Below are 21,714 nucleotides of genomic sequence, written 5' to 3'. Positions count from 1 at the left end.
GAGTAATGTGATATTAACCTATGTTTACATATGATCTTTGGAAATGTTCTTGGGGAGTGCTTGGCTACAAAGTGGTTAAAGACATTTGATGTAAACATCCCCTTTATTTTTCCCAGTGTGGAAATTTGAAAGGCAGTTATAAATATATGCTCCCCCATGCCTCATATCCCTGTTGCCTTTCTGGAATGCTGTTATACTTGTTGGTGTACTCATATGGTTTAATTAAAATCTTTTCTGGTCCGATGCAATAAGCAATGTCTTCTGTCAATACAACATATCTGATGTTAATGATGCTTCTGGATGATAGATTGTTGTGGGGACAGCTACAAATGTGAAGAGTAACCCATTTATTTATTTATTTATTTATTATATCATGAGCTAAGCAGATAATGCCAGCTCGAAAGAAGCGAAGAAAAAGGTGCTTTGAAAGTTCCTCATTTTTCTTTGTTCTTAAGCAGAAATTTAACTGTTTAATGACCCATTTGTCAGTGATATATATCTATCTAGTACATGCTAAGCTATTAGTTGTATTTCAGTAGGAAAAAGGATATCTAGGTTTGCATATGGGACTCAAATTAGGTTAAACAAAGTTCCTGATGTTTGTATACATATGATTATCTGCAGAGTGTCAGTACATAAATGGTATAGTATCTGTCTCTTCTCTACTTCTATATAGCTGCTTGATCTTTATACACATTTTTATTTACTTGGATTTCATGTTTGGTCTGTGCACTTACTCAAGGTCCTGGGGCAGCCAATATATGCCTCATCCTCTTCCCTCTCAACACTACAAATCTTCAAAAATGTAAATATTGGTCTTTCCTCTTTGCTTGATGTCAGTCCATGAAGGCCATATCCGCATCTGAATTTCTCAAAGATTTTAAGTATTCAAACTATATAATTCTACTCTTAGTATGTTCTGCATTAATTTTATAATATTAGATACTGTCTGGAAATGAACACGAAGCAGACTTAGTAGTAGTTATTGTGGACAAGGTGATGAAAAGTGGATTATAAAAATAATGACTAAAGTCATTGAAATTACTGTTCCACTGTATATAAACATACACGAATCTCTTTTAAAGAAGGAAAAAAAAAAAAAAAAACTATTTATACCAACATTTTAAAATTTGTAATTTGGTCAGCTAGCCAATAGGATAGTATTTACCAGCTACATTTCTTGCAGTGAAAGTGCTAAGACATTAATATAAAACATGTAAAAATTGTTATCAAGGCTGTTGATAATCAAGATCAAATAATTGTAGGAAACACTTGTATATAGAGAAGTTGGATAGGGTTTCACTTCATGAAACATTAATGTTCAAGTTTCAGTCGGGTACTATCTGACTGTTTGGAGCAGTGTACCTTTAAATGTATTATCAAGCTTGTACAGCGTATGATGTGGGAGTGGAAGGGAAAATAAGCATGTTTTCTTTGAGAAAAGTTGAGCTTTGAAAGCCACTGCAAGTTTTGGAATGTTAAAAAGACAAAACAGCTGAGATGCATAAATGGGCAAAGAGCAAGAAAAGAGGTCAAAGCTGTACGTGCAAATGTCCTTTCACATCCTCGTGGTTTCTGAAGATTCACATGGCTTCAAAAATAAGCTCATTCCAGGAATACAATACATGGATTTGCAACAAGTTCTATAACTATTCTGTCATTCAGATAGTATCTGAAAACTAGTGATGATATTTATGTTAGGACAAAAGAGACTAGTTGTATGTTCATTTTAAATTAGTCTACCAATACAAGCTTGCTTGTGTGTAGGAGTAATTGCTTTGTAAGAAAGTCACAGTTGGTTGACTATTCTCTCCCTTTCTCACCCCTCTACTGTTGACTAATACAGAAATTTATCTTACAGTGAGTATTTGCGTTCTTGCTTGTGTGCCAATTAAAAATTTTAAGCAGTTTAAGGCCAATTCATACTGCAGAGTGACTGTCATGTACTATTGCTTACACGCAAAAGCAAACTAGAAATTGGATAAAGATGGAGCTCTCATAAAAACCATATGCTGTGTTCTAAATGATCTGATGGATTTATGAAACTTGAGAGTCAATAATGGAAAGTGATCAGTTATTATATAGCAGTCAGCCTAATGACTGGGCACATACATGTTTAAAATAGGAAAAGAACACAAATCTAAGTCTTGATATGAGTCTACTAAGTAAATATCAAATATTGACAAATTGTGCATATATAGAAGTTAATCCACCACTGTATTAAAAACTTCACTCTCATATCAGTGTGAAACCAGCTCTTTTTCAAAGGTCCACAAGAAGAAAAAACACTATTGGATAAAAACATCTCTCTTGTGTATGTGATCATGTTCAGGTGTGCCTGTTTGGATGATGAGTGTTGGGGTAGTTGCTGACTACCTGATTAATGATTGCACTCATGAGGAGTGTCTGTGGATTTGGACACCACTGAGCTTGACTAAAGTGTCTCTATTCAGCTTTAGCTGATTAAAATTCATATGCAATATTATGTGAACATGGGCTACTTCAGATTGAAGCTCAACAAAGGCAAAATCATATTTAAGAAATTCTTGGCCTATTCCACACTAAGTTGTGGAAATCCAGCTATTGTCTGTAAATGCCAGATCATATCCATTTTATCTGTGCTGCCCAAATCTTTCCCATCTGGAATCACTGTGGTGCTTTGGATTATGATGAAGACTATAGGAAAACGTTGAAAGCATTCAATGACCTAATTGCTGAGGTTCTCAGTTTCCTGTGTTCCTGAATTTATTCGTGAGTGTAGTCACAAAAACCTTTCAAGACCCAACAGTAAATGTAACACTACACTCTAAGGTTCAAGAATACCTGACTGGACAGGGAAAAGGAAGAAGTGATAACACCATAAATAATGCATGGCACAGGTTTAAAGAAGACAAAGTTTGTTGGTATAGGACTTTCAGCTGGGGAAGTGTATGTGCTGCCATCAAGTATGACCCAAGGTTTTTGGGATGATATGTTCAAGATTTTATTTGCTTTTCTTCCTATTGCCTCTTTGAAATTCAATGCTGTTTCCACAGATGCTTTTCAAATGCTCTGTGTACCACCTGAGTCAAAAGCATTGAAGTAAGTGGCTGGGTTTGAAGTAAGTGGCTGGGTTTTTGATTTTTATTTATTTATTTTGAAAAGTAGTGAATAGTCTCCTCCACTCACAATATAATGCTGACACGTGTAGATACTTCTCTAATCTGCTTTTTATATACTAGTCAGACAATGTAATGCACAAATCAAGTGTTGCTTTTTCCCCCTTCATAGGAAACTAAGTGTTTGGGACAAATGTCAACAATATTCCTTGTGCAGTACTGAGGGAGTGAAATAAGTTTTCTGCTAAAAATATCAAATGTGCATTTGTAATCTAATAAATATTAAAAAACAAAACAAACAAAAAAAAAACCAACAACTATCGGTATACTTATTTATTGCTATCCTCTCATACATTCAGGTGGTTAAGCACATTGGCTGTTTATATTATGCTGATGTTTACTATACCAAGACTTTTAAGTAAGTGTAATGGAAAGTCAAGTACCTATTCTTTTATCATGGCCATGCCATGAGAAATAAACCCAAGGCTTTTATGAGGCTCTGAGTGCTTTTAACAGCTATCAATCTTACACTTTACAAGAGCTATGTTGCAATGGCCACAGACGATGAATGACACCTTTTAAAAATGTAGATTGCATTCAAGGGGAAAAATAGTTGCACTGATAAGCCAGAAAGCCCAACCACACAGGAACTGTGAAGGAAATAGGAAGAAAAGCACAGAAACAAAAGCATTCTGCAGCAAGCTTCATGGATACTTACTAACAGTTTAAAATACCTTCAGTTAGAATTTTCTGCCTATATATTTTTTTAGTACGAATTCAAATACTGTGCTTCTGCATTTGCCAAAATAATATGAATTTTGCATAGATTTTACTCTTAAGTATTCCAGAGGCCTAAAACAAATGAAATGATTGAAATTCTTATTCCTCTAAACATCAGTTTTGTGGGTACTGAGGGAATTCTAATTCTTTCCAGCGCATCTTTCTGAGCACAAGCATGTGATATGGTTTTTCAACAATGCAAACAGAACTTCAGGTCAGGTTCGCTAATACTAAAGTCTGTGCTTATGCATAGAATTGGCACAGGGAAAAGACACTAGTGAAAGGCCTTTGCAATTGTATTAGTGTGTTTATTTGATGTTGGCAAATTCTGTGAGCTGTTTAATATGGAAAGACTGATAAATATTTTAAAGTGTCCACTGAGCCATTCTAGGAATAGCTTCAAGCTTCTGTTGTTTGTAATAGTATGTCGGTAAGTGACAGGCTGTGCAAGACATCTCTTCCTGATGATTTTAAAGACAGTATTATATCAAAAAATATTGGTTACTATATTTACTAAATTAGATTTTCAGTGAGCAAATTCCACAGAAATACTGTATATTTACAGTATTTTTTTCTTCTTCCTAACATCATAGTTATTCAGAGCAGAGGGCATTGTGTAAAAGAAAACAGGATGGCTTCATTTTAATAAGGGAGAACTTGGCAGCTTGGTCTTTGTCTGTTTCTTTTTTCTATAAATTTGCATTGAGACTTTTTAGTTTTTAATTTTAGCTGTGTAAGGTCCTTTAATTCAGCCATAAAAACACAGTCAGCATTAATGCGATGTGTTCGGATTATTAAGGGATACATCTCGCTCCTAGGCTACAAGTGTATCTGTGAGAATGTTACCATCAGAATGGTGCTGGCATAATCCTTCTCCTGTCACAACCACATGAATGTCTAATTGGGAATAACTACTTTTGTCTCTAGTTTTGTCTCACTTTGCATTAGTAAATTTGTAGCAGCAGACAGTATCCAGACAGATTTGGCAAGTATTTCAACTAAAATATACTTTGCTCTGCTCTTGTATCTTTTGGGAAATTAAAGTTGCCTTTTTATTTATTTATTTATTTTTTCCTCTTTAGATCCTTATAGCCAGATCTTCAAGTACATAGCAGATTTTATTAGTTCTGCTGTGATTCAGGAGGAATAGGAGCTCAAAATGTATCTTTTTGGAAATTCTTTACCTCACTTTGGCATGAGTATCCCCCATCAGCCCAAGTAGCATGACAATATTTGGGGCCTTTGCATGCTGGTTTTAGTCTTTATTACAGAAGAAAGTATTTTCCCAGGAACATTTAGAAATTTCTTCCAGGCTAAGCACACTGTGGTCCCCCGTTCCAACAAAACAGTTAAAGCTAAATCAGTGCAAGTGCCTAGGGATCTCCTGGTTGCTTCTACTTTGACTGCTGCTCAATTTCTTCTCACTTTTATGCTGCTAAAGAACCACAGAGTTATGAGTTTAGTCTGGTCAGCAAAACCCATATGCGCATAACCTAATGTTCTCACTGCTGTTCTTCACTGCATGATTACTAGATATTCAATTTTTTTTTTTTTTTTTTTTTTTTTTAATTCTTAAGTATTAGGAAAACTAGGAAAGCTCTCTAGCCATTCCGAAATTATATTGAAAGAGTAAAATTCCCAATTTATTAACACTTTCTTGGGGATTTTTTTATCAAAAGAATTTGGACCAAAAAAACGTAAGCTCTTTACAGTTTCCATAACTGCATTAAAGACATATGGGAGATTTCATACAGATATAAGAGCAGCAAAATCAATTGGGCTTAGGCTTTTCCTTCCTGTGGACACCTCAGTGACCTACAGACTTATTTTCATCTTGCTTTCAGTTCTCTTGCTTCTGCAGTTTTTGATGTAACACACCCTTTCACAGAACCAGAATAGATTGTATTGTTGATAAAAATGGCTTTTACACCTAGCTACTGTGGATGCACTGTATGAGCAATAGTGTTTTTTTTTTTTAATTCTTTTTTCTTTCACTCATTTTGGTTTGATAGGAAACAATATTTACCAAAGGAAATACTATTGCAAGTTAGTTCAGGTTTTTCTCATTCTGTAAAAACCTGTATTTTAACTTTTAAATGCCAAGTTTTTCTGCAAGACCTTTATTCCTGAGCTTTATTTTCTACCACTCTCTGCCAGAAGCCTTGAGTATCCATTCTATAACTGGTCTTATCCAAATCTATATCTTTGGGAAATTCTGAGTGCTTCATATTTCTTCATAGTAGAGAAGCATAAAGTGCAACTTTCTCAAGTGTTTCTGTGAGCCACAATCAGCCAATGCTTTCCAACTGCTGTGTCCTGAGTGACGTTCATGTAAACGGGCACAAAACTAGATATAACTGCCTAGTTCAGTAATCGTGCATTGCTAAAAATGCAGCATCAATATGTAATGAAAAATCTGTATAATGTTGTGCTTAAGTACAGTTAATAACAAAAGTATGTATTGAGAGAAGACCTGTTGTCTTTTCTGCTTGAGTTAATTTGCTGACTTTCTGTGGAATTTGCTCACTGAAAATCTAATCTAATTAATTCATTAATTAATCTTTATGTAACTTACATTGTACATTTACCTACCGATATTTTTTTCAAGATCAGAAACTTGTACAGATAATAAAGATAAAAAAAACTTGTCGTTGAAGTATTGGGTTCCCACGTTCATCTGCTTCTCCAAGAATAAAATAAAGAGTAGGGGATTAAGAATTTGTAGACTTGTACAGGAAACTGTTAATAGGAAAGTAGAGGAGGAACTAAATTATGACATTTTAAGGGACTCTAGCAGAAGATTTCTGAAATGCTTAGCAGCTGGTATTTAACAATGGGAGAGTGATTATAGTTTCTGGCTAGATTTTTTAAAATGACTAATGATTTCAGACACTAGTGTTATAAAGTCCCAGCTTGCATGCATTGTAAAAACTCCAAGTTTTCAGGAAGGAGGGAGTACAAAAGCACTCAAGATGAAGATTCTTCAAGTCACAAATTTTTTCTAATGACAATTTCCTAAGATGGTCTCTGAAGGGGTTCATTTATATAACTGGGATATTTGTATAAAGAAGAAAGAGGAGGAAGTTCAAAACTGGAAAAATTGAGACTGGAGTTTTTCTGTTTTTAAGCTCAGGGCTTATAAAATCAATGTTGGAAACTATGACAAAATAGCTTAAAATTTTCTCTAACTTCTTATCCACAAAACTTGAATGATATTTTTAATAATGTTTAAAATTATCAGGAAACTTTAAGAACAAAGACTTCTGCATCAAAATATATTCCTTTAATCCATATTTAATGCAATTATGAATAATTTGACATTTAAAATTTGATTGGATTGTTGTGTGCCAGATCATAAAGACTGGAAAGCAGACAAGCACTTCCCATCATTCTCAGCTACCGCATAAAACAAACAAATTTATGCTAAAATCACTCCTGGCAGCAGTATTTGGAATATGAATAGAAATGTGCTTGTGTCACAGAAAAAACTAAGGGGGCAGTCCTTCAATGAATACTTTCGTACTGGCTCAGGATTTTTTACTATAGGATTGCATTGCTAATTCATAGCTTTAGATGGTTTTATTCAATTGCTTTTGAAATATTTGGAAAAGCTTAGCAGGAAAGTAAATCAAAACGATTGGATAAAGTCTCAGTTTCTAATCTAGTACTCATGTAATCTGGTGATAATTATGTTTGTTGTCTCTGGGCCTTAGACTGATATTTTCTTTTGAGTGTTTACTAATATTAACTTAATGTATTTTTAAGTTAATAAATGGATAGCTAAAGTAACTTGTGTTCATATGTCGGAGATAGTGTTGCTGAACTTCAGTGTCATAGATCTCAGAAATTATATCTACATTCTGTAGCCTATCTACATCATTCTTTTGCTTTCATTTTTGAAGAATAAAGATAGATATGTATTTTTTGCTTTTAGTTTACAGATGCTTAGTGCTTTGTTGAAAGAAGATGAATAAGTATTGCCCTTGTACATTAGTACTTAACAGGATGCCAGCAGATGCACTAGGCTGTAAAATGTCTTCCTTTTAGATGTGGTTTTAAGATCACTTTAAGGTCACTTTGCTTCTTCTTTTTTTTTTTTTTTTTTTTTTTTTTTTAACTTTTGACTCCATTCTATGGTATGTTCCTATCAATTTCCTCATCTTTAAATAATGTAAGAACCTGTGACTCTGCTTTTAGAAACTATTTCCTATTTGGTTAGAAACAGCAAAAAGCAGAGCCCACCCCCTCCTTACTTGACAGCGAGGATGTAAAATAAGTGATCTACAAAGCTGCTGCTAACCGTCCCTACACTGGTAACCCCGCTGCTGCCATCTGCAATATCCAGTAAGGGGCAAAGATTGCACTTCTCTGCTCTCTGCTACATTTTTGGCCATCCATTTTAATGTTTCCTATCCATTTCCCCTGAGGACAAACTATTTTCAGTTTCTATCTACCCTGAGTAATTTTAAACAGCTTTAGTTTAACAGTGTTTTTGAAGCCTGTAAAGCACTTGCTTATAGGGAGAGATGCCAAGTTTGCTTGTTTTTGCACAGAAATGTTCAAGCTCTTAAGGTGCCTGGCTCCTATTAACTTCTAAGCTCATCATCAACCAGGTGAGCCCAGAGCCTGTAGAAATACCTGTAAAGGAAGGTGGTTCTGAAAGAACACTTTTCATATCTGAGCCAACTTAGCTGTCTCTGATGGAGAACCTCTACAGCTGAGAAGAATGGCAATGAGGAAAGCCCCTAGGACTGCAAATCATTGAGAAATGGCACCAGGATCCAATTTCCTTTCATGAATAGGAGCCTACTCTGAAGAAAAGAAAAGGAGGAAAGCACCCAAGGGAAGTCTGTGTAAAAGAGGAGATGGGCTCAGCCCTGGCAGCGTGTTGGGAAAAGGAGAGGAACAATGTATCAGATGGCTAGGTAAATGGAAATAGGAGAAAGAAATGTTAGAGGAATAGAAATTGTGCAAAACTGCAATGGGCTTAATGCAATTGCATGGCCAAATCATGTTTGGAGCTGAAAATACATATTTTTGTAACATCACTTTTCTGTGGTGTTGTTGATTTTGCTGTGGGGAGCTTGTGTGCATGTTGAAGGCAGGACAAAGATTTCTAAGGTCACTTCTACTCACCCAAAAAAACTTGGGAACCCCAAAATGTTAGTATTGAAGTTTTTTGTGTGTTTGTTTAAAAAAGCTTTTTTATGGCTCTCTGAGATGAGCCGTATGCCATTAAACAACAGTGGCAATGGAATTGTGATATTTAGCTGTCAGGAGAGCATTAATGACCAGTACCTGCAACTTTGTTGTTGTGTTTCTCTGGACCTCACCTATATGGAAGCTCTTTATACTTGCTTGATATGCAGGGAAAACACTGCAAGAGTTTCTTGACCCTTTTGCAGCAGCATTAGGTTATAAAGGAGTAATTATCAAGTATCTCGTTTCTGTTGTTTATGTAGGATGCCAGTAAACATTGTTTTCTTCAAGGAGCTCATGGTCCAAGCTTTATTTCTAAAATTAAGTATCCAGGGCTGGATGTCAGATCCCATTGAACAGAATCTGATGCTAGTTAGTGTTTTTCTGACAGCTATCCAAGCAGCTAAAATCAAATGTAATCTGTTCTTCCTCCTGCCCCCACCCTATAGTACTGACATGTCAATCCTGGTATTAGGAAATTCTCTCTCAGCTGAAACTGGGGAAGTGGCTTAGGTCTTGTGGGAGCCTGCAGGATTCACGTACCAGCAGAGGAGCTGCAGGTCTGCTTGCTGTGGCAGCAAAAGCAGGTTCAGTTCCTGACCTTTCTCGTCCCCTGCTTCTGCACTGCAGGGAGAGGAGGGAGCATCCAAGTGAGACAATAGTTGCTTTTTCCTCAAGAGCAGTTCTGGACAAAACTGGATGTCAAAGTACAGCCTCAGTAAGTTCAACCTGGCAAGATCTGGCAGTGTTTTGTACCGGTAGGGAGGCATGAGTCTCCCACAGGAAGATACAGACTCCTTTCCTTAAGTATTACCCAATCAAACCAGTAGTGTATTGGTGAAGAAAATAGCATTGTTTTTCTCCAAGGTACTCATATTCTAGCAGTGCAATTCAGCACACATTTAGAAACAGCAATAAAGAGGAAAGATATATGACAGATCTTTAGGATCAGTGTCTGACCATTGTGCTATGTTTGAGACTCTTTAGAAATTTCTATATACAAACCATATAATAAAATCTTCCTTTTTGAGTTCTGAAGTTCAACTCAAAACTCACTGTTTTTATGTACTTTTCAATCTGTCACTGGAATTTCAAAACTGTATTAAAAAAAAAAAAAAATCAAACAAGTAACCTACTCTGACAGACCAGAAAAGCAAAGTACAGTGTAGCAAAATCAGACATTAAAAAGCAAGAGAGAATGTAATATGCTTTGTGCAATGCAGCTGTGGCTAAATGCCGATTTGCACATCGGGACGAGATTAGCATCATTTAGATATGACCTGCATATTGAATAGCTATTGTAAGTAGAGTAAGATAGATAAAAAAAGGAAAATGAAACTGTACAGTATACTTTAGATCTAATCTACCATCTTTTGTATTTTTAGATTCTACAGAAGAGGAAAGGAAGAGCTATTAATTCTACACAAGAGTAAAGGAAGACCTGTTAACTCTAAATTTTTATAGAATGCATGTAATTTTTTCATATAGAAGATAAGTGGTAATCAATATATTTCTAAAACAAAGTGGTATTGCTATAAAAGAGTTTTTTTGCTGTTGAGTGGTTAGAAAGTCTTAAAAACAAAACACACATGAATGTTGATTATTTCTGTTCTGAAACTGGTAAAATTTTGATTTTAGGTGTTTAAGGTGTTATGACCAATTTACCTTGTATTTAGGTAAATCTAGTAGGTGTTCTTCAGTTATGTGGTAAGCTTTAGGGTAAGTATTTTCTGCAATGTTTCTCAAACTTTTGACAATGTTTTTTCTTCAGAAAAAAAGTTAAAATGATCGATGGCCTTGCTGAAACCACACAGGAACTAGAGGCACATATGATGTGCTGGTGGTTATATCCTGTCACGAGGGAGCAGCACATGCTGTTTTCCAGGACATGAACCTTCCAGCAAGGCCCACCAAGGGCTCCTCACTGGAGAGGCATTGCATCTTGGATTTGGGCATCTCCCATGAGTACAAAAAGCCTGTGCTGCACATGCTTGAAGTGTCAGTGTCATAGCAGGGAAGCAGAAGATTTAGGATGGGCTGAAGGAGTCTTATGGCAGGAATGAGGGCCTATCTAAGAATTGTGAAGGGCTGCTGCTAGGTGTTCAGTTGATTTTGCTCAGATTGTCCTCAGCCTTGTCAGGTACTCTTTTTTGTTTTGTGCAGCAATATCTAAGGTAGAATATATATATATATATTTTTTTTCCAGACCATGCAAAGGTAAAACAGAAAATTGTGCCCCTCTCTGAACAAACGGGGGAAAAGTTCACTCAACTCATGTAGAAGACACCACAGAGAGATGCTTTCTTCATCTGCTAGACTAGAAGGAATTTTCAGTAATACCTAACAAAGCTCATAGTAAAACCAGCCCTAGATCTAAATATACATCTACCATTGGGTAGATGTATAATAACGCTCTACATACATCACAAGAGACTTGTGATGTATGTGCTTAGTGTCTCTATGCAGTGGCAAGCTTATGTTTGCATTTCATAAGCTAATAATGGCAGGGGTAAGCCTCCCACTCCTGTCTAGTAGATAGCACCAGGCTTCCTCAAGTGCTTTCTGGTTTTGTGTACTTTGCTGTCCAGTGCCAGATAGCCAGGTTTTCTCTATTAACTTTTAGCTCAATATCCAATATTAGCCATGTATTGGTTTGTATTAGGCATCTGTTAAGACTTTGCAGTGTGTAAAGAAATAAATCTTATAGACTTTGTAACTGAATAATAATTCTGGAAGGTGCAAAACCTAAGGTATTTGCCAAAGGTAATATATGGATGCAATAATATATGCAGGATTTTGGATTTTTGCATTTCCAGATGCTTGCAAACAAACCAGTAGATACAGTTAAGTAATCATGTTTTAAGTGGTGTAGAATAGATGATCATACTACAAATGTTTTGTTAAAGTGGAAGTATCTACCTCAGTCATCTGGTTACAATGTCATATGTTGTTCAAGCATGTCAGAGAATATCAGGACTCCAAACGTATAATAACACAAGTACAGTTTAAGCCCAATCAGACATTTACCAACTGTGTTCACAGTAAGAGAAAGCCTGAACAGCATCTCCCCCTCTGCCCAGAGGCTGCAGAGACCCACTTACATACTGTTTGAAAGAAATGAAAGTGGTAAGGAAAACCATTCTAATGCTAACAATGTCAGGTGTGTATTCTTGAGAACCATGGACTCCAGACACTCATTTATATGTTAGTAAGGCCAAGTACCCATGCCTGGGAGGGGTGAACTTGAGTGTCTTGCCAACTGCCACAATTGACACTGAGGTGCCCATAGGAGTGGCACATCCTATCTCAGCTCAGAAGATAAGCTCTGAACTTATTTTAGCTCAGAAGTGGGTGCTGGAATCACAGCCTGCTGGCTTTCTCTCTAAAGAAATGTTCCTATTGTTAGGAACAACTTCTTAGGCAGACCTCTCAAACCTTAATGATTTTTCCAGCATAAGCAAAGCTATTAAAGTTGATTGTCTGATTTGTTCTAAATCAGATGCTGTGCAACAGTGAGGGAACTTGTCATTCCTGGAATATTTTAGTTTTCTTGTAACTAGGCTAGGAGCTTGGAATAAAAATGTAGGCTATTCATTTAATTATCTATAAGTTAATTTACATGTTTGTACATAGGTGAACAGCATCTTGTAGCTACTAAAATATTGCTATTGATATCTCTATGTATTCAATACATACTTAATTTTTTTTAGCATTGTTATAACTAACTGTTTCAAGCATGACATTACAGATTTATCATACTGACAATGCTACTGAACAATTTAGTTAAAGAACACATGAAAACTCTAGGAATGTTAGTACAAGACCTGTCTGTTTTTTTTTTTAACAATGCCATAAAAAATGAACATTGTTTGTTGTATCACATGCATTCTGCCATGGTTTCTGCAATGCAAAATGATGTTTAAGGGTTTGTTGGAGAATGCATAATTTGTACAGCATGCTAGCAAATACTTTCATTTTTAATCATATTTAAAATAAAAAACACAACTCTATCACAGACCACGACCAAAGGCCATCCATTGTTCCTCTTGCTTTTCTCACTTGTGTTTTATTAGGTTACCACTACTGTCTGAAAATTTCTCAAATCCTTTTCTGCTGTTGCCTGTTGCTACTTGCAGCAGGTATAAGGAGCCAACACATTTAACTTCAGTCCCTCTCTGCCAGCAATGGACAGCATCTTTAGCAATTCAATTTATAACCTATGAAAGGTACAGGAATCAGCCTGTATTGGACAGCTTTGTTAGCCTGCCATTAATTATTAGAAAACCCAATTTTAGTTTGTTACCATAAAGTATTAAAGTAAACATGCATGCACACAAGTAACTGCAGTCTAATGAATCACTTTGCAGGTCTGGAGCTTCTGTTAACATAAACAGCAGATGTAATGCCTGGTGCACCCAGGAAACAGCTTTGTTAAGTAACAAAGTGCCAACCAAAGATAACTTCCCTGCAGGGTATAAATAAATTATAACAATTAATTTAACTTTAAAATAAAGCTAAATAAAGGTCTTAAAGTTCTTTTACTTTGATAGCTACACAAATGGAATTAGCAGTAGAGGAATCACCCAAATTCAAGGACTTACTCTATTCCTCTCTACACTCATTAGTTGAAATCAGTTTAACCACACACTTATGCAAAAACCTTTTTCAGAGTTCAACAGAAGAAGCTATCAGAATTTCTTAGATATTGTTTCCAGTATCTCTAAACTTTGAATGTAAAATTCATGTAGAATTGTGTACTAGTAATGCTTTTAGTCATGTAAGTTTTAGGGAAAAGCTTGTACATAAATAATGGATTTAAGATATAAACATTAAGATATAAACATATCTTAATGTTTATATCTTAAATCAATTATTTAAAAAAAAATATATATATATATATAAATATTATTTAAACAACACAAAAACACACACAAAAAAACAAACAAGAACCCATAAGTAATATTTCATAAGAGATGTTCCTTGCCACATTGAGGAATGAAAATGTCAGATTAATTCCTGGCACCACAAGGAAAGGAATACAAGACTTATGTTGAAATATGTTTGACTGATAGCCCTTATGAAATATTTACTTACCAAGAAATGAGATCCATTCATGCTCAGTTTTTCTACAAGCACAGCAGATTCAGGCATTCCAAACTATGGTGAGAAATAACAGAATTATTACAAGTATGAAATTTGACATTTGTAAAGAAGCTGATTAATATTTCCATGCTCAAATACTTAGGGTTGCAGAAATCTTTATACTGTTTGGCATGGATAGTCATGAAAAGGATACTGGGCAGAATAATACTAATGTTTAGAAATAAGTAGTGACTTCCACGTAAGAACAGATAAGGCCTCTTAAGTATTACCCCTTTCTTCAGAAGGAAGGGCTGATAAAATCACGAATGCCAGTGATTTACAAGTTTTACAAGGTAAAACTATGAAGCAGAAAATCTAACAAATAGAACAAAGAGCCCAACAGAAATAAATTGTGGAAATTTAGTTGCTGTAGGATAAAAGAGGAGGTTAAAAACAGAAACAGGTCAAAAAGATAGCTCATGGCATAACTCATTAACTGCATCACCTCAGGAAACAGTTACATCTCCAACTGCTTGGAACTGAAGGCTGTGTAGGAGAAAGCTCTCCTGCTACATGCCACTATTACCAACTCTCAGTATGCACCAGCAGCAGATGACTGGGTGAGATGTCTTCAGTTCCCATGGGAGATGGGCATTGCTAGAAAGCAATTCAGGTTCAGAAACAGGATCTTCTCTAGCATTTTTTTTTTTTATTTTTTTTCCTAAGTAAGCTGGCATTGGTTACAAAGCAAAATGAGACAAGGATGTCCAGTAATAGTATCTCTTTGTCACAGCAATTAGATAATAATTTGGAAAAAAAGTGAACACATTGTATTGCCTTTATTAAGATATCTTAAAAGTCTAACAAGTCACTATAGTATATGTTTTAGTATGGATTTTCAAATAAATTGCAGTTATGCATAACAAGTAGGAAAATATCAGGAACTCTTCTTTAAGAATGTACCGCTTTTGAAATGACTTTGTGTTTGTTATGCTTGGTCAAAGAACTCAGTCTGTTTCAGTTCCATTAACAATGTGTATTATAATACAGATACTACCTAATCATTTTATTGGTTTAGATTAGAACTGTGCTCTGGAAAACTGTTAAATGCAAGATCTCCCTGTAGTTCAGAAGTTTGTGTCCAGGTTTTTAAAGGATTGGGCCAGTGGTAGTTTAAACTTTTTTTTTTTTTTTTTTTTTTTTTTTTTTTTTTATAAACTTAGTATTGAAACTGGAAAACAGTGCATCATGGGGAAAATTTGTCATATTTGTTACACACTTATCAGTTCTTGGTGACTCTTTCCTATATTATGGATGTAATTTCTTGTAGCAGTACAGACCAACTCAGATGCTAACAGAGAACATTAATGAAAATAAATTATTCTCATGGCAATACTTGTGGAATATTCTAAGGTAATTATTTCTAGAATGCATAAAAGTGATTATCCTTAAAAACCTTCAAAATGTATTTTATGTATTTTTTATATGAAAACTTTATACTCAGACACTTATACAGATGGTTTGTTTGGCCTGTAAGCCAAAATTTCTACATATATACTTGATTTTATAAATTTTCCTTTTTTACTATGGTTTGGAGAGTGCTTTGTTTGCAATTGCTATGGGTGTTGTAGACAGTGTTTGGGTGTGTGTGGGGGTGTTAATTGCTATTTTTTAATGACACTTGCACAGATGTTGGCAGAAAGGCAAAAGTCAAGGTAGCACGCAGTTTCTATTAATAATAATGCCCACCTATTTCCATTTATTTGCTCTCTTTTCTAGTTATTGACCCCGATGAGCTCCTTTTTCTATGGTGGTTTGCTGTGTGCTATTAATCACGTAGGTACCTTTCATGTGAGGGGGAAAAATTGATTTTTTTTTTTTTTTTCCCAATTATTAGCTTGTTAGGCAAGCAGACATCTCATTGTTGATGTTTAGCGATGACCATTGAAAGTTTCATTCTGTTTCAAATACTGCTGACTCCACAGCATTACAATCAGTACTGAGGAGAGGGACTAGGCTACATGACAAATGCAGGAGACCAGGTAGATCAACTCTGAGTGCAACATGGAATATGTGTTGTCACAGTTATAGCATATACACAAGATAACAAGAGTAAGTACATGCATGTGCCTAGCAGGTTTCCGTTATCGTCTTTAATTATTTATTCTAGAAGTCCCAGCATCAGTCATAGCATACATGTATAAAAGGTGATGTGACATTAAGGAAATTGCTGTTCAATTTATTATATTCTGTTCAGCACTCATTTGCTATCTTATATACCTATGCTGAATGGTATTTAAACCTTCCTCTGAACCCAGAAAAAACTTTTTTTTTTTTTTTTTTTTTTTTTTTTTTTTTTTTTGTTGCTTCAAGCTCTTCAGGAATCTTTTATTTGAGTGCTTCAGAAATACTAATCTACTATGTTTTCTTAGACCACCTTGTGAGGTGAAAGCTGTATTAGCAAGAGGAGTTGAGATGTCTCAGAAATAAAACTCATATAATATCTGCTGCTTTAGGATGTGTAACTAAAGCTATGCAGGATCTAAAGTAGGTATACATATACAACCAATATATTCAATAATTTGGCATTTTTAGGTTCTGAGCTCCCACTGTGGCTGTAACTCAGCTCTTACCACTTCTGCAAATTGGAGTCTGGAATTTCAGCTCAAGCACTCAGGAAATTGCTTTTTTTTAATTTATTTTTATTTTTTCCCTTACCCTCCCCATGTATGACTTGCATGGCTTCAGGAAAAAATGCTGAGCTGGAGCACTGACAGAATCTGATATTTCAAAGCAGAATTAACTTTGCATTACCATGAATACAGTTGCTCTTTTTTGGCAAGCCCAGGCCTTGCACACCCTACAATATCTATAAAGACTCAGAGTAGTGCACAGAAAATGCAGGCTTTTCTGCATTGAAAGAGGCAGGTTCTTCTGGATGGAAAAGACAGCACATGAAGAAGCAATTGCAGGCTATCATAATGTGTATATAAATCGGAGCAAGTTCAGTTCTGGAACTTTTCATATCTGAGTGCTTGATTCTGCAACCTTAACAGAGGTGAGAGATGCCATGTCTCTGGGAAGGTATTGGACAGTTCCCATAGGTTGACTGGCTGTGAAAGGGATAGCAGTACCTGGGTCAGCCTCCGCAGTGCTTGCATTGGGAGCTGGAGGGCTCTGTACAATCTGGCTGCTGCTCCCCAGTGCTAGTCCTTGATGCATGGAATGGCCAAACACCTGGTGTTGGTTATGCTGTAGTGGTTGGATCACTTAGCTGCCTTTGTTGGTGATATGAACGTAAGCAAAGCATGAACTTATAAAGTTGGAAAATATAATAATACTCTCCCCTGACAAGTACCAAATCAGAAGTCATGGCTTGCTTGCTGACATTTCTTTGGAAGCCTCTGTGCTGTTGAGAAATTATTTTATCTTGCCTTGTATTTTTTTACAGAATTACTGGGTACTTTAATTAATAGATGATACAGTGATTCTTGTCTGATTTCCTTTAAGCTGCAAGGCTTTGAGCTAATTAATCCTCTGAGTAGCTGTTCACAGTAAAAAGTTCAGAGTTTAGCTGAGACATTTTCATTATGGTATGAACCAATTCCATGGAAGAGGTTCACTTTCTTAACCTGGGGACCATGGTCTACCCTGTGATCCATCTGCATTGTAAAACTTTTTTAAACTGTACACACACAAGGACTTGTATTTATGCACAAAATGAAGTAGAAAGATATAAAATAGTACAGAAACTTTTTTACATTTTACATGGCTACAAATGGAACACTTGTAGAAACACTTCATAACAGTTTTTTTTTTTTTTTTCTTGAAAAAGATTACATGCTGCTTCAATTGAGAAGGATGAGAAACCTTAATGGTATTAAATTCTCACTGTTTGTGTAAAACAAACTTTGGAAAGATGGATGCTTCTACAGGTAGGAGGATGAGCTCAAGTCAAAAACTATATAAAGTTATTTAGAGAAATTTCCATTTAAAAAAAAATCAAAAGGAAATGTGAAAGACAACTATATAGCATAATACAGTGAATTATTTTTATTATGTAGATAAGGTATACATAGAAGTTTAAAACCTGAGCCATGATATTCAGTACAGTAGAAGGAAAAATCTGTTACATATATATTATTTATTTATATACATATATAATACACATAAACATAGATATATACCAGAGGAGATATTGTACCTATCACAGAGGAGATTATTCAAATAGTGAAAGAATAACTGAAGGCAAGCTTGAAAGACTTTGCAATTCATATTGTTTTACATATAATACAATGGACATTGCATAGCAAGGAAGGGTACAAGCAGGCAAGTAACGATTTTTTTTTTTTTTTTTTTTTTTTTTTTTTTTTTTTTTTTTTTTTAAGAAAAAAGCTCAAGTACCGTAAGTCTGAGGAAACATCTAGCAACTACTGTGTGTATTTATACATTGCGAAGAAAAGATGAAGAGTTAGGTTCTTACTGACAACCTGTAAATTTTAAAGTAAATTGCAAATATAAAATATGTCCACATTCACTGAAATGGTTATTTCTTCTCAGTATATAAACTGGGGCATGAAATACCTCTTCTATTCTAAGAAATAGCCCTATGAGCAAACATTTCAATGTGATTTGCCATGTAGGGGATCTTAGCTAACAGCCTCTGCCATGAAATAAATCTGTATTAAAAAATAGGAGAACACCCAGAAACTCACATAACAACATGAATGAATTCTTGGGGATGGTACCTGCTGACTAATCTATTTTCAGTATGTTTGAATATCTGTGCTATGTTTAGGATAAGATATCTGTATACTGTATCCAGTAAGATTTTCTGCTAGCTGAATATAGACTGAACTTTCTCAAGTGTTACATATGCAATTCAGTACCTGTCTCAGGAGATCTGCAACTTGAAAGGCTGTCCAGTTTTCACACTCCTCCTGCGATGGTAATTTTGTGGCCATGTTGCTATCCAGTGAGAGAGACTTGGTCTATATGAGTAATGCTGAACTGTTGCTTCACTGCTCTTTACTGAGCTGCTGTAGAAATCCTAAGAGGAAGTCCTTTCTGCAACTTTTTTCCTGTTTGCTCACTTAAAGTGAACGCCTTTAAAGATGATTTAGGAAGTATCGATGTTCTTATGCAAATTACTCTTTCAATAAAAGAAAACTATGCAACATATGCAAATATTTGTCATTACTGGAATCAGTTAAGCACATTCTGCTGAAAATCAGTGCATAAAATTTCTGAGTCATTGGCATCTGTTAGAGTTAAATATGGAACCAAATCTTTATGTCTATTGCAAAATATTAGATAGCTGCTGTCTCTTGTCTACCTCAAACTCAATTGTACAGTTGCTTGGATGCGCCTTTAGACTGCGTTTGACTTGCTTATTTGTTTTGATGTTGTGCTGTGCTGTTTACATGGGAAAAACAGCTTAGTTAATGACCTTTTACATCCATGTTGACACAATGTATAATTCAATTCTTTATCTCAAATCTGGGTGCCATGCTTTTGGATGGATATAAATCACTCAAAGGCAACGTATGATCTTAAAAATGTTTTTTTATTTTTCTTCCTCTTTGTCTGAATATCATTAAAGAGCACATTGTCAACAAAGTCATTTCAATGCTATGTTATCTTTTCCAAAATGTAGGGCTGACATAAAAATGCTGGTGACAGTGGTCAAAAGCGAGATACCTAGGGAACAGTGTGGAAACAAAGCAAGATTTTCCTTGCCCTAGTGTTCCTAGTATGTAGCGTTATATATAATATTAACATAATATTACTATAATATTACATATTATATTATATTAATAACATATTAATATTATTATTAATATATAATATAAACATTCCCAACTATTTTGAAATCAATAACTTACTGGTCTGGATGTGATTTCCATATATGCTATGTGCCCGTACACTATACATGTTACACAGAAGACCCCCAAATTAGGAGCTGTGGCCACAATCCTTTAAGGAGGGAGCTGCACAATGGTCTGGCTGGACACAGATCGCAGGCTGCAGGAGGAGGAAGATGAGATGTTTGATGGAAGCTGGGACTTGGATGGAGATGGGAGGGAGCACAGCTGAGTGAGTCTCAGGATGGACACTTCTGCCTCTTCCCAGCCCTGTCCCTGTCCATCCATCTCCCTGGAGCTGAATCCCTGCCCCTCACACAGTGCTTCTCGGCCTCTTCATGCTTCCAGCTGAAGAGCAGCAGCACAGGCAGTTCTTACAGGGGGCAGGTTGCGTACTCTAAAATGGAGCAATGGGGAAATTTTGGGAGCCATTGTTTTATAGATTGGGCAATAAAACTGCAATGATGCATCTGTGGCTGCTGAGACAAACCAAGATTCTTTTGCTAAGCAGTTCTGAGTCACCACATCAGGAGAAATATGAAAGCTTCCCTAAAAGGCTGGAGACCAAGGAATGTTATATTCTGCTTTCCAGTTACTCTTCCTGTTTTATTTGGACATGTGTTCAAAGGTTAAAATAGATTTCAGCGAAGTTAAAATGTCTCATCTGTTATCTTCACATTTTCCTGCATGTATTTTTGCTATTCAAGTGACTGACAGGTCAGTTGTTGCTACTGAATACTCTTAACTCTTTCCTATCTTGTGACTTTGCAGAACATTGAATCTGGATAAACTTAACGGCTGGAATTTCAGAAATGCAGAGTAAAGATAGATGTCCTTGCATATTAAATCTTACCTCTGTAGAACAGAAAGTATTCACCAAGTGCCTGGCTACTAACAGTATACGGAAAGTTAAACTGAATTTTATAGTGTTTTGTTTGTTAGTGGTTCCAAGGGGGCGACATCTCCCTGGGTGATGGGAGGGAGCAATGCTTTCTTCCACTGTGTGTAGGACCAGAAGAAAGAGGTACCTCTCCTTTAAGAGACTTTGCCTCCCTAATTTCAGTCCAGGAGTAATTGTGTCAGTAGGGCCTTCAGGTGGAAGAGGGAAGCAGTGGGAGGAAGCAGTGGTGGGAGACTGGATTATGGTTTAATGGTTGCTTGTATGAAACATGAATAAAGCAAAGTGCAGCAATACTTTTATTTATGCGGTATAGTGTTTAGTTACTGGGCAGGTGTAAGCAGTTCTAGTTGAGAGCATCTCAGAGGCAGACTAAAAATAGAGTTTTAAGGACAGAGAGGATGTTTGAATTTAGTGCATACTGCCTGCTTCTCTTTCTGCCATGGCCCATTAGGCCAGTAACATTTTCAGAGATCCCAGCACACAATTAGGTACCCCTTACTGCCTGCAACCCTCTGCTTCTATGCTTATATGCTGCTTCCCAGGCTGCAGTATGAGCTGAAGCTCTGTCCTGCTAGCTTGTCCACCCTGCTGTGCCCTGCTCTCCTCTCACTTTGCTTCTCACTGATTGCTCTCCTTCCTGAAACACTGACTAATTCTTCTACCATTGCTTTTGTTGATACTGCCAGAATTTTATATTCTGGCTTTTCAGGGTAGTACTCTCCTTAGACCAATGTTTATACAGTTATGCTCTCTACCGAGAGGGACATCTATTTAGGAAACTAGTGCTCAG

At 35.9% G+C, this 21,714-nt stretch overlaps 1 protein-coding gene and 1 long non-coding RNA gene across 3 annotated transcripts in view; one reads left to right on the top strand and one right to left on the bottom strand.

The window, feature by feature from the left end:
* BLNK (B cell linker) overlaps positions 1 to 19,175 on the bottom strand; it is a 96,640-nt gene extending 77,465 nt beyond the window's left edge. For both annotated transcript variants that reach the window (XM_082765051.1, XM_082765052.1), the window contains exons 1-2: positions 19,049 to 19,175; positions 14,172 to 14,234 (exon numbers count right to left, since the gene is read on the bottom strand). In XM_082765051.1, the coding sequence (XP_082621177.1) occupies positions 14,172 to 14,234; positions 19,049 to 19,123 (138 nt within the window). In that variant the 5' untranslated portion in view covers positions 19,124 to 19,175. The remainder of the gene's footprint in view (positions 1 to 14,171; positions 14,235 to 19,048) is intronic.
* The window catches only part of LOC309880277, a 64,837-nt gene that overhangs the window by 18,307 nt on the left and 24,816 nt on the right, over positions 1 to 21,714 (top strand). The window lies entirely within an intron of this gene.

The sequence above is a fragment of the Aythya marila genome (assembly GCF_965140915.1).
Source record: "Aythya marila genome assembly, chromosome: 7".
Classification (NCBI taxonomy): domain Eukaryota; kingdom Metazoa; phylum Chordata; class Aves; order Anseriformes; family Anatidae; genus Aythya; species Aythya marila.
Note: the sequence above shows the minus strand (reverse complement) of the source record. Positions and strands in the feature narration are given on the sequence as shown.